This window comes from Chinchilla lanigera, unplaced genomic scaffold (genome assembly GCF_000276665.1).
Source record: "Chinchilla lanigera isolate Chin_1 unplaced genomic scaffold, ChiLan1.0 scaffold00020, whole genome shotgun sequence".
Lineage (NCBI taxonomy): Eukaryota > Metazoa > Chordata > Mammalia > Rodentia > Chinchillidae > Chinchilla > Chinchilla lanigera.
Genome location: NW_004955421.1, coordinates 4,351,203 through 4,365,088, shown reverse-complemented (window position 1 = coordinate 4,365,088; position 13,886 = coordinate 4,351,203). Strand labels below are relative to the sequence as shown.

The following is a 13,886-nucleotide window of genomic DNA, read 5'->3' as shown; positions in this document are numbered from 1 at the left end:
CAAGATCACATAGCAAGATTCAAATCTGTCCCCAAGATCACATAGCAAGATTCAAATCCTCAGTTTCTTTACCTATAAAATGTGACTTCATAGCCCCTGCTGCTAGCCATTATGTCATATTCTTCCTCAGAAAAGGTGAAAGAAGCTGACAAAGGACTCATGATGAAGAGCCAGTCGGACAGTCAAGAATCTGAATACAAAAAGATCTAGAAACTAAGGGAAAAGTCATCTGAGCTTAATCAAAATGACTCCTGCCTTCCAAGTACCTTCCTGGCAGGCTGAAGCACTCTTTGGACCAGCAGAAACCCTGGACAAGTTGCCACACATTCCTTAAACATTTTCATCGGCCTCAAACCTTTAAGCTATGATTGTAAGTTACGTTTTGTGATGACACATATTAATTTTCATCATGCAGTGATCCATTTCAGCTCTCCATGTGGCTGACTTCTCTCAGACCGGCAGTTCATATTGCCTCCAAGAATCATGAGTGACAGCTAAGGGCCTCTGTTTTGCACACAGGGAAAAACCCCAGGCCCCAAGATGCACAGAACCTGTCACCATCCAAACTGGGCTATCTTCCTCATTTTCTTCATTTTCTGATTCAACATACACATGTTGAGTTTTTACTTATACACCAGGCACCACAGTAAGTCCTGGGAATGTGATACAAAATCCCACTTCAAGGTGCTAGCAGTCTCACCAGGGTTTCAGTATCAATGACAAGTGCTGTCTCAGCAATGTACACTGGAGAGGCAGCTCAGCGTTGAACCCTTCATCAGAAACCAGAGCTTTATACCCAACTTCGCTACTATGAGACATGTGACCTGGGCAGGTACATAACTTCTGTGCACCTCAGTTTCTTTACCTATAAAATGTGAATGATTATAATAGCTACCTTACAAGGTTGCTTCAGGAATTAAAAGAAATAATACACAGCGCCAGGTACAGAGTAAACGCTTAATAAATGACAGCACTGAGGACTGGATGAGCACAAGGACAAATACCTCAAAGACTCAGTAAGTATACTGTTGGGTCTGTGCTACTGGGCAACCACCTGGAGTCAGAAAGGAAAAGACACGTCACCAACTCCCTACTGCTACCTAGCAAGGAAATTCCCAGCAACTCTATACAAAAAGGGGCCAGGAGATTCCTCTGATGTAAGTCAAAAGCAGTGAGTGTGAAAAAGCATTGTTTTGTCATTATTAGGTTTTCCTGAATTTAGCTTTATTTTCAATCCAAAAGTATAGCATTTAGAGCATGAATTGAGTCTTGTAATAGTCATTTACATGCTAAGCAAAGATGGTCTATGGTCTATCTCTGTTCTGAAATGGGTATGGCTTTGTCCCAACGTGACTGCTACCTGATGGCTGCTACATTAAATTATAGATATCATCTTTCTAGAATACTAAAAAGGTTTACCAAAATAAGGGAAATTTTTCTGAGCTTTTAACCAAACTTCAGCATTAGAATGCCATCTGTCATGATCATTTCTGGTCCTTATTACACTCATTTGTCACCAGGAAGCAGAGGCCCCACCCAAAGGGATGTCACAGAAAAACTAAGATCCTTCACCACTCATTTGGATCTGACCATGTGAACTTGAGTACCTGCTGAAATGAAGAAATAAAACGATTGCTGCCCTAGAGGCTCAAACTGTTTGCTTTCTAAATAAATCACTCAAGTTTAACTCAATTCCCTCCTTTGCTTTCTTCCCTACCTTCTGTGTGTGGCTAGATGTTAAGGTGCTCTAGCAGAAAAAAACTAATCAGACAACTTCCCATTAATAAAGCAGTAATTCCTGACTTTGGTTGTAATCGCTTCCATTTCCCTTTTATTACCTGTCATGTTCCCAGCTACTTACCCAGATAAGTATACCTCCGATTCATGATTGTTTCATCATTCAGTTTAAAATAGATGTTGTCTGTGAGGTTCAGCACTTTGACCGTTCCAGCCCAATAAAATGACCCTGGGGCACCCATTACCACCAGCTCCTACAGAAAGAAATCCAAAGGAAAACAGGGAAGCTAAAGAATGGATTGGGGGATGCAGTGAGCATGACAGTCACAACAAAAAACTCAGAATTAAATTCAACATACTTCACCAGCAATTTTTTCATCATCTTTTTTTGTTGTTGTTGTTGTTTTTCCAGTACCGGGAATTGAACTCACGACATTGCGCTTGCTAGGCAGGCGCTGTGCCACTGAGCTAAATCCCCAGCCCTTTTTTCATCATCTTAGCTATAAACATTTCACCAGATTTCCTGGCACTATTGAATCTATCATAGGGCTGAGATAACCATGACTAAAGATATGAAGATAACTAAACAAGTGGACACAGTGAGTGACACACCAGGTCCCTACCATACCCAAGATGGGGCTGTACATAATTTCAACTTCACATCAAGAAGCTGGAAATGGCAAACAATTGACATTTTTCTCAACCACAGAATTTCAGGGAATAATACTCATGAAAAGATAGCATTAGTTTAGCCAGCCTGGGCTCCAGCCTCACTGTCCACCAACTACAGGTGCCTGATGCACATCAGAAATAAAGCAGCGACCAAAATAAGCTTTGCAAAAACTGCATGCCAAAAACACACGGAAATCACTCAGGCGCTCTCTGATCTCTGGAATGGTTCTAAGGCCTGTTTTTCCTGACCACTGTAGCCCACTGCAAAGTGAGAAGAACAAAAGCAAGAGACTCGAGAGGCCAACTAGGACATAAACTAGAAAGAGACCAGAGGCATCAAGAGACAAGAAAGCAAGAGGCACAGTTTTCAGCATTACAGAAAATGTCCCTGAATCTGCAACAGGGCCGAGAGCCTGTTTGTGCTGCAGAACCACCTAATCCTAAATGCTCCAAAATGATTCCATTATCTAAGGAACTCAGCACGCATAGCTGCATGACTTTACCCACAAGGGGATTAATCATCTGCATAGAAGTTTAAAACAAGATGGAAACACCCTGAACATCTAACAATGAGGATTCTAAATTATGGTATATGAATTCAACAGAATTCTGTGCAGCATTAAAAATACCGTAGAAGACCTACTGGCATTACTGATAGAAACAAAGTGCTGTTCAGTTAAAACAAAAAGGTACCCCGTAGTGTATGCCATTGATGTTTTTTAAAAGAAGAAAAAAAAAAAAAAACCATGAATGCAAACACACGAAGACCAGAAAGGTAAGTTCTAAAATATTTGTTTCTCTCCCCTCCCACAGTGAGCAGTGGGCTTATAGAAATCCCTTCTTTCCATCCTCTAAGTTTATTGTCTCTGTATTTGTCAAAATTCTAGAATAGATTTTTCCAAGAGCACTGGGCTCCCGTAAAATTCAGCACTGTCAACCCTCCCAGCCATATGGGGCTCTCTGTTGCCATTTCCCCCTCAGACTCTGGGCACTCTCAGCCAGCTGGGGTTTTCTCAGCAGACTGCTGTTTTAATCTCCATCCCTGCAATACCTTCAGACTTCCTCTGCTCAACCAACCCCTTCTCAGTCTTCAAAGTCCAGCTAAAATGGGGCCACATCTTAGCTAGACAAAATTAGATGGGAAAGAATACAGTATGTCTTATGATCCCATTCATGTGAAGTTGCAGAACTTGCAAAATGAATACTATGGTGACAGAATTCAGACTAGTGGTTACCTCGGATAAGAGGGCAAGAACTGTCTACACATGGAACATGAGAAACCTCCGGGTGATGGAAATGTTCTAATCTTAACTGAGGTGCAAATAATTGTATACATATATGTCAAAACTCTGTAAATTCTGTATTTCAAATGGGTGTGTGTTACACCAACCACAGCGGTAGGCACCTGTAGCCCCAGTTAGTTGGCAGCCTGAAGCAGGAGGATTTCTTGAGCCCAGGTGTTTGAGGCCAGCCTGTGAGACCTATCTCCAAAAAAAAGAAAATACCTTTAGGCTGAGGGTATAGCTCATTGGTGGAGGCCTGGGTTTAATCCCTACACTGAAAATAAATAAATTACTTAAAGAAAGAAAAGGGGTGTGTTTTATTATATGGATTAAAGATAATACACTTGCTTTTTAAAAATTCCAGGAAAGTGATTAAACACAGACAAGGAAGACATGTCGTACAACACAAAACAGGCCTGTGAGACGACACTCTATAGGCCCTGAGATGCTGATGCTGAGCAGGGGTAGGCAGAAGGACAGCAGTCCTCGCATCCACTAGATGCCCTGGCTAAGGCTTGTGGTCCTTCCTTCCATAACAAAGAATCCCTTCTTTTTTATATATTTTGTAAAGTATCTACACTGCCAAAAGAAATAAAAATTATTTATCTAACAAAATCATTAAACTTTTTACCCAACAATATTTACCACCTATCCACTATTGTCTCTCTATCTAGAGTTCATGCTACACACAAAGATAAAAGTTCATCCATACAACATTTTGGGGATAGGTAACATGGAAATGTGCAAGACATTTTACATAAATATCTGTTCAAAAGAGTTAAAATAAGCACAATTTTTAGAGAAAACTCCTCAGCTGTACAAAATACCCCACAGGTGCAGGCCATGTAGCCTTGTGGAGATGAGAGATACTACATAGGACATGTCTCTTGTGGTTAAGTACACTCCTCCCCAACCACAAACACTGGTATATATGACAGAAACAGCATGCTCCAGGCTGGCAAAAGCAGTGGGTTTCTCGCAAGTTCCTGGAGGCTGGATCCCACCACAGAAATACTGAGTATCTGGTGACAATTCATAGTCACCCCACGATTCTTAGGAGGTAAATGCCGCAAAAGCCAGAAACATCTAAAGAGAAAATGAGGGAGAGGAAGACAGTGCCTGCAGACGAGCGGGCAATCACCTGTGTGCTACAGCCAATCTGGGGACTAGGGTGTGAGCACCGTGGGGAGAAAAAGAGCCCAGGTGGATTTCAGCCAAGATGGTCTACTTTTGACAACTCACAAGGGCATGGGCCAGAAGTGACGACTGACAGATACTTTATTCAAGGCCTCATGGCCCTCTGAGACAACTCAAAGGGAGCCACTATTGTGAAGCCAGATGTTCTCAGAGGAGCCTCTCTGTTTTGTAAAAATAGATGGCTTTCTGTACTCATCACTGGAAAAACAGAGTGGAGTGTGTGTGCACACATTCACTTACTGATTCACTCTCCTTACACACACCATAGTGAATAGAAAAAGGCAAATATAAGGGACTTCCAGGAAGACACTTCCTTCTCAGCCCGGCCCTGAGGGTCACAGGCTCAGCCCATGAACTAGTACAGGTCCATGCTAGTTCTCAAAGGGTGACAAACTATCAGTTCTTCAGAGGATAAAGACTTTTTCCTGGCCTGAGCTTGGAAAGGAACTTGCAATCAGTGCCCACATTCAAAGGACACCAAAGAACTTAAGGGATATCCTCAGTACCAGTTGTGTACACAGCACAGTGCTTCCTCTCTCTGCAGTGTTTTATAAACCAAAGTTCTGAGAAGTAGTTTGTCAGGCCACCAGGGATTGGGCATACCACTTCTGATGCAAGTTACTGCAGGATAAAGTTGAAACATGACTGTCTAGCATACTGCTCACCACCTTTCAAACCTTCTAAAGAGAACAAAACAAAGCAATGTTACGTTGGGGTTCTGCTCAGTGGGGGATCACTTGCCCAGCCTGTGTAAGGGCCTGGGTTCAATTCCCAGTACAAAAGAAGCAAAGCAACCTCTTTCCTTAAAAAATGTTTGAAACAAATACAGTAGTTCTTGTTTTTTCCCCTTCCTTTTAGGGGTCACACTCGCCTTTTGCTTCTGTCCAAACTGGATGAACAGGGCTGGGCCTGTGACCCTCAGGGCCGGGCTGAGAAGTGTCTTCCTGGAAGTCCCTTATATTTGCCTTTTTCTGTTCACTATGGATGATGCATGCGCATTTCTCGGTGCTGTTCACGAATGGCAGGAAAATGCAATCAATGCTTAGCTCCCTATCACCCAAAAAATAGCCAATACCAATGCTACACACGTAAATGCAAGCTTCTCCACAAGCGAAGGCCATCACTCCCTAAATCACATTCTTAAGCCCCTCTGAGTAAGCAGTGCAGGCCTTTTCTCAAGAATGCACTTATTAGTAGCATCTCCAGAAGTGCAGGGACATCTGAGTGGGCCTGAACAAAGGCATGGGCCCTGCTCTGCATACCACATATCAGCACGACCAGGACAGAAGCTTATGCTGAGAAAATTTCCACCCAGATGTCCCAATTTGTGGGGCTGCCCAGCTCTTCTCTGGTTGCTTAGGAGTATCTATCACTTCTGTTATTCTAGCCTACAAAAACAAAGTTCCTAGGAAATTCTCCCTTATCCTCAGTGAGAGGTTAGAATCCATGTGGTCTCCATAACTCAGCTCTGATAACCACAGGATCACTGACTTGCAGATCCAGCAGGTAGCTTGAGTCAGAATGTTTTAGGCCAACATGGCCATGTCCAGAAGGCAAAAAAAGCTCATGCAGTTTGGCAAGCTGCTGTCTATCCTGTCTATCCTGTGAGCTGTCAGTCCTGTGAGGGGACAGACCAGTTCACGGCAAAAGCAAGGCTAAGTGACAAGGTCAACAGAAGGGCAGAGGAGGGGTATAGTTCCTGTATGACCCCTTCAGCCACATTTCCTGCTCAGTTTCAAGCAGCTGAAGTTCCAGAAATGAGGGAAGCAGCAAGTTCAAAGACCTTTGTTTAAAGAGGTCAAAAGCCTGGGAACCAAAGCAGAGGCCAAAGCCCACATGGGCCAAGAGACAGCGGGCTGGGGACAGAGGATTGGGCAACGGCAGGAGGGGCTGTTTTCCCACTCGCCACTGCCTCTCTCCTGGCACCCTAAACTAATCTTCCACTTCTATTTGTCATGAACAGAGCCAGAATATGCCACTGTTTCCTCAGGTTCTGGCATTTCAACTGGTCCTTTCATCTTCTGGTTGCTCCAAGTTTGCACAGCCACATACCCTTCCCATCCACCGCTCTTCCCTTCCTGCTCCTACTCTCAAGACCTCCTTCCACACAGCCCCTAGTCTTTCCTGACTGGCAGGCTAGTGGGACCACAATAACATCTCCCTCCCCAAAACTCTTGCTCTCTCTCTCTCAGTCCTACAGTTTCGATTTTAAGAAATGCCACCCAAAAGGCTCATGTATTTAGAAGTGAGGCTTTCAGAAGGTGATTCTATCATGGAGCACTAAATATAGCTAAACAGCCTATTAGGAGGTGGGGCCTGGATGGAGAAAGTACATCACTGGGGACTAGAAGGGTGTATTCTTGTCCTCAGCCCCTCTCTCTCCACCCCCTACTCTTTCCCTGTCTCTGTTTCCTGGCTACCAGGATCAGCAGCTTTCTTCCAACACACCCATCCACCATCAGGTTTCTCTTTTAGAGCCAGCTAACCATGGACTGAAACCATAAGCCAAAATAAATTCTTGTTCCTTCAAGTTGTTTTACTCAGGTATTGTGTCACAGTGACAAAAAGCTGACTAACAAGCTTGGTTTTCCATCAATATCTCACTGACTTTCAATTTCTGCCAGGAATTAATTCTCTCCTCCCATTATCTATGGCAACATATCTCCTCATGCTGAGCACACTCATTCCCTCAGAATTACCAGTAAAGGATAAACCTAACTTGCCAGCTCAAGCTGGAAGCCAGGTGCTACACTTATTTATACCCTAGAAGCAGCTATACAAATGGCCCAGTATCTCATACTTGTGCCAGTCTACCTATCCTGAGGGTTCTTTCTAGTGGGGACAATAGAATTCTCCAGAAACCTATGTAAAACCTCCTTCTTCTACCCACAGTGCCCTAGTCATCCAGCCCCCTCACTTCTCTGACTCTCACAATCTCTTTTATTTCTAATGTGTCACCCTGTTACGTCATGGCTGAACTACATCATGGGCTCCTACATGGCCTCCATCCAGGCCCTCCAAAGTCCTGGTCATCCAACCCAAATAGCCTTTCATACAACACCAATAGGCTGCCTGCTTGTGAATGCACAGTGACTCCTGTTGCCTACTGAGTCACATCATACTTCACTAGACCTACTGGAGGAACAGCACCCATGGAAGCTACACACTCTACATGCTTACTGAGAGGGAAGAGTGTGAAGTCAGCAAATGGCAGAACAGTATTTGAAATCAATGGTGATAGGAAAAACTGAGTTAACCAACCAGTGTCAAAACAATCAACCATACATTCATGAAAACAATGTAGTTTCCACTATATAAAATACATAAAAATCAATTTCAAAAAATTAAAGATACAAATTTTAAAAAACCAAAAACCTATTCAGCCAGACATGGTGGTACATGCCTATGATGCCAGTTACTCAGGAGGCGGAAGCAGTAAGATCACAAGTTAAGACCAGCCTGGGTCATTTAATGAGACCTTATACCAAAATTTTAAAAAAGAGCCAGGGATAGAGCTTAGTGGAGAGAACCCCTAGTTTCAATTTACAGTACTAGGAAAAAAAACTCTATGAAAGTACTAGAAAAAAATATAGATCGATATTTTTATATTCTTAGAGCATGGTTCTCCTCCTAAGTAACAGAGAGATCTATAATCCATAAAAAGAAAAAGACAGATTGGTAAAGCACTAATGTTTAAGGCCAGTACAATAAAGATGCCATGAGCACACTGAGAAAACAGGCAAAAAAAAAAAAAAACTGGCTTAAAAACATGTTTGTACAACAGATATAAGAAGTTAGTGTAAAGTATCTTCTAAGTTCCCACAAATCAATAAAATAACCACAATAAAACCAAAGCAATGAACTAACATTAACAAGAAATTTTTGGAAAAATACAAATGGCCAATTCTTGAAAAAGAGGTTAAAATTACACTCACAACCAAATAGTGGGACATTAAAATAAAATGAGATTTTTTTCAGTGACAAAATTTTAATCTGTTTGTAAGAGAATGCTGGGAGAGACCTGGGGGTTGTTAATTAGCAAACATTTTTGGAATGCAAAGTGCAAGAATGCATCAAAAGTCCAACTCTGAGTACTTCTGGACTCTACCACATCTCTTCTAAAGAAATGTGTGCTTAAGCACGAGAGGGGGTGTGTGTGCATGCGCGTGTGTCTCCAGCTGGTGTGCAGTGCTGCAGTTGGTGTGTGGCACGTTCTGGCAGCCACTGAGTCTGGCAAGCAGTGAGTCAGGAGAGGCCAGGGCCTGGGAACCCATTCCAGAAAAGGCATCTGGATTTCACTGTAAGTGGATAGGAAGACACTGGGAAGTTCTCTGCATGGAGCACCATGACACCTTTCTTATTTGTAGAAGATGGTTCTGGGACTCATCTGACAGGAGGGAGAGTGGAAGCAGGATAACAGGAGGGCTCTGAAGTGGGTTAGATTTGTGGAGTAGTAGAGCACATGGAGAGAAATGAATGCCTCTATGTTGGTTTTAAGGGACTGAGAGGTCAGACTTGTTGGTGGCTGATGGTAGGAGAGGGTGGATAAAAGAAGAATCTTTTTAGTTTTGGCCCCAACAATTCAGATGATTGGGGGTTCCATTCATGGAACCTAGCACAGAGTGCTGTATAGCTGTTAAAATGACACCAATGTTAATGGACCTGAGAATTACTGAAGGTGGAGTTGGAGGGAAGCATCTCATACTTGTTGGCTTACGAGTAAAGGATGAGATTTCTGACTTTCTACCTTTCCTTTTTTGTTCTCTAGATTAAATACTATTGCCAACTGCCTATTTTCTCGTGAAACTATAGCTTCTGACATGAAAGTAAACTTCCTAGCTCAAAAGGACACTCTTCAGAAAGTTTTCAAAAGCAGAATACAATCCACCTTCCCTCCTCCTTTCAAGTCCTGCTCTCTCCTCCAGCTCTCTGCTATCTTGGATTGAAGGAGGAAGTCCCCAGATAATTAGGCCCATGGACCAAGAGGTGGAATCTGGGTCTTAAATGCACATGTAATGAGAAGTCACAGAGTCAGAATGATGGGTTTGACTTTAAAGATCCCTTGGGCTTGTGTGCAGAAAACAGACGGTAGGGGGTCTAGCATGGACACAGGTTGAGGCAATGAAAATGTTCTAAAACTTGGGCTACAGGTGTAGCTCCACAATAGAGTGTTTGCCTGGTATGTGCAAAGCCATGGTTCAAGTTCCAGGACAACAACAAAAAGTTGAAAGCTAGGTAATGGTGATCATTGTATGACAATGGAAATGTCACTGATCTGTATACTTTAAAATGGTTAAAATGGGAAATTTTACATTATCTATATCTGACCACAGATTTTCTTTAACAGACTGAGAGAGACCAATTCAGGGCCAGTGTATCTCCAAGTGATGGTAATAGCTTTTTAAGAAGCCCAGTGGTGGTCAGGAGGCGATGGTGGTAATAAAGAAAATTTGTCATCTGGAATATGTTTTGGAGGTTAAAACTAAAGATTTTAGATGAACTAGAATTAAAGTACTTTTTGTGTTTAGTCTACGCAACTCAGTGGTCGATGGTGACACGTACAAAGCCTAGCAAGGAACACTGCACAGAGCAGGCAAACACAAAAATGTTTGTGGAATGAAGAGTGAAGAGCAAACTCACAGATTAGAATCTCATAAGAAAACAGTCCCTAAAAATGTTGCTGCTCAACAGACACATTCAAGTGTAGAGTCCTTCAGACTTTGAAAAAAGAAATAGCACTGTGTCTCATGGGACCTCACTGCAATACTTGTATGTTTGACGTGTGTTCACAACTGCCAGTGGGGCCCACCTGTTGCACCTACAGCCCCTTTAATCAACTCCTTCCAAAGAGCTCAGAATCAAGTTGACCTCTACCAAAATCTCCAGCCCACCTCCCTCTGCCCAATGGACTCTGGCCAACTGGTGCCCCCACCAGGCTTAAATAACCTTTATGATGTAAGGACCAGAATCTCCTCAGCCACGGTTTGCATATCTGGAACACCAGAAGTCTCACTTCATGGGTCACCAAAATCATAGTAAGGATATGAAGACCAAGAAAAGAAGAGATATGGCCATATGGCTGATACATACCTCAGTGAAGAAGCCCGCCATCCCTGCCTGGCAGGAGCCATGTTCCTCGCCATACTTCTTCTTGTACTCTGGAGAGGGAGGAAGGAAACAGAAGCAAGCCACAGCCATGTTAGTGTGAGCCAGTGGAGTGTGGAGTCCAGCAAGCAAGCTGCCCACTTCCCCCAGTGTCTCTGCAAGATGGGCCTAGGGATGCAGTCCAGACTGGGGCACAGAAGGAAAGGCTGTGGAATCCACCAGACCTCAAAAATCCAGGCTCTGGTGCCATCAAGTAGTGAGGCTGCCAAGTGCCCCAGTGGACTTCCTCTGCTCATTTAGGGAAAAGAGGAGCAGCAGCCACAGCAATTAAGTGGGAGGCTGGTGACAATTATTTCATTTACTTCAGAAATGACTGAGATCCCTAGTGGGCCCAAGGATCTGAAAACATGACCCAGAAATGGAATATTGTGACCATCCCAGTGTGGAGTCCTCTGGAAGGAGACCAACCCACCCAAAATGACATTACAGCTGGAGGCAATATGCTTCCTACCATCCACCAGAAACAAGCTGTCCACCCGCAGGCTAAGGAAGAGGGGCCTCTTGGTCTGGCCCCAGCGAGGAGTTACACTTCATCCACTGAATATTGCTGTACCCAGAACCCCTTTAATTAATTCCTTCCAAAGGACTCACAGTCAAGTTGACCTCTATAAAAATCTGTCTTCCTTGTGTGGAAAGGGAAGGGCAAAGACTTCCCTGGGCCAAAAGAAAACTGATGGAGAAGCTCCGTTGCTCCACCATGCAGCTCCCACAGGCGAACCCAACAAATGAGACCATTCTGTTGCTGCTATTTTATTTTTATACTGGCAAGTAAGAGAGGCAGGAAACTTTTGATCAGGGTTTAGCAACTCCAGGCTGTGTGTCACTTGCCTCCATTCACACAATTTCATTCATTCCCCCACCCCTGGGAACCCATCTCCCTGTCTGCCAAGAAGTAAGAATACTGAAAGCCTCAGAGAGGTTAAGTGAATTGTCCAGGATTATACAGCCAATAAACTCACATTCTTTCACCTCTGCAGCCTATCAAAGGCTTTACAAAGTAAGTAATTTTACAAAGCCAAGAGAAATGAAGGGCTGTTTGAAATCACTCCATGGGTAAAGACAAGAAGGTCGAGGTAGGTTTAAAGGGACTCAAATCACAGGCGATACTGACGTTGCTGGGCACTCTCAGGCAGGAGCTACCCAGCACAGAACCCAGTAACCCCTGTGTCTTCCCTGGGCTCCTGGCAAGTCTTAGTTCATTAAAAGGAATATAATTATTTTTGAAATACAAAATAAATAGTATGAAGGAACAATGAAGCTGTGATTGCAACACAATGCCACTTCCTGCAGCTCCACACTTCTACTCTAGGCTGAGGGGGAAATGGGCCCTGGGGAAATACACAGAGTAACTCAGTTTCTAACAACATTCACGCAGAGCCTAGTAACATTTTCCAGTAAGTGGCCATTAACTGACTGCTAAATTATAACAGAATGTCAATTGAGTTACTCCCCTTCCATGAAGAGGGTGAAATCAGTCCCTCCCGCCTTGTCCTGTTATTATAAGAAGAACTCCCAGCGTGCCAAAAGGCAACCCAGTGACCAATGAAACTGCTTGCTCTGGCAAAATCTTGCGTGGGGGATGGGAATGGGAGGGGGGCTTGTGCAAAGACATAAACCCAGAATCAAGTCGCATGATGGCAAGAAACAGATTGATAATAAATCCTGAATCAAGCAGCACAATGGCAAGAAACACCACAATGCCCAACCCAAACAGGCACTATATGTTAAAACTGGGAAGTCTGGCAAAAAGCATATTTACCCCCACAAAAATTGCAACTCTTTTGAAAAATGAAATATACAAAGAAATTCAGATCCCAACAGCTGAGTGATGTTGCCTACCACACTAGTTCAGAATCATCAGTTTGACATGAATAGAAAGTGTACAGGAATCTTAAATCTTCTAAGGCAGGTCAAGGTCTCTTTGTGACAGGGACTCCAAAAACAGTACACACAAGAACCTCAACACTTGTATCAATCTCCTCCTCAAACTGTGCTGATGTTTTCTAGCCTGGAAGGAGCACCTGGAGTTTCTGAAGTGGCCACTGCCTTACTGGAATCTGGGAGAACTCCACTCTTGGACCAAGCTAAATATGCAAGGGGGAGCCCTTACCAGTAACTCCACATCCCCACGCTTGCTGACAGGTTAGCAGATTCAGATCTCAGAGCTCTGAAGTCCTTAGACACACGGAAGGAAACACCAGCCCACTAGATGTTTCTGAAACCCACAGGTCTGTGCCTGCCTTCTCCAGATGCTCTAGACCAAGAAATTAAACAACATGGAGCCCCCAACTGGTAACCATAATCCACAACTACCAGTTAGAGGACAGAACATGTTCTAGTCTTCTAGAAACTTCTGTGACTACCTCATTAACCCCCTCCAAGTGGAAGAGGATCCAGTACAGAGAATCCTTCTACCTATCCCATCCTAGTACTCACACTGTAGGGGCAAGTGTGGGGCTTGGCATCTCTACTCTAGGAAGGCTCAACTGGTGCTACTGGATGGACAGTAGCATACTGCAAACCTTCCACAGTCTTCCAGATGTATCTTCAGCTTTTCCATCCAGATGACCTTGCAGGTAAAGGTAAATTATACTCTTCTATCACAAAATTGGTTCTATCACAATGGTTCAATACAAAGATAAGTTTATTCAACTCAGCTCTTCAATACCAGCCCAGTTCCATGTACCTACACGTGGGCTGGGGATTTAGCTCAGCACCAAAGCACCTGCCTGGCAAGCGCAAGGTCATAAGTTCGATTCCTGGTACTAGAAGAAAAACAAACAAACAACAACAACAAAAAAACAAACCATGTACCTACATGTGCCTGACAAT

General features: G+C 43.5%; 1 protein-coding gene across 1 annotated transcript in view; it reads right to left on the bottom strand.

The window, feature by feature from the left end:
- Itga9 (integrin, alpha 9) overlaps nt 1–13,886 on the bottom strand; it is a gene marked incomplete at its 5' end in the record, with an annotated part of 332,049 nt that overhangs the window by 298,013 nt on the left and 20,150 nt on the right. The window contains 2 exon segments of the mRNA XM_013513777.1: nt 1,862–1,991; nt 10,980–11,047. Coding sequence (XP_013369231.1) covers nt 1,862–1,991; nt 10,980–11,047 — 198 coding nt within the window.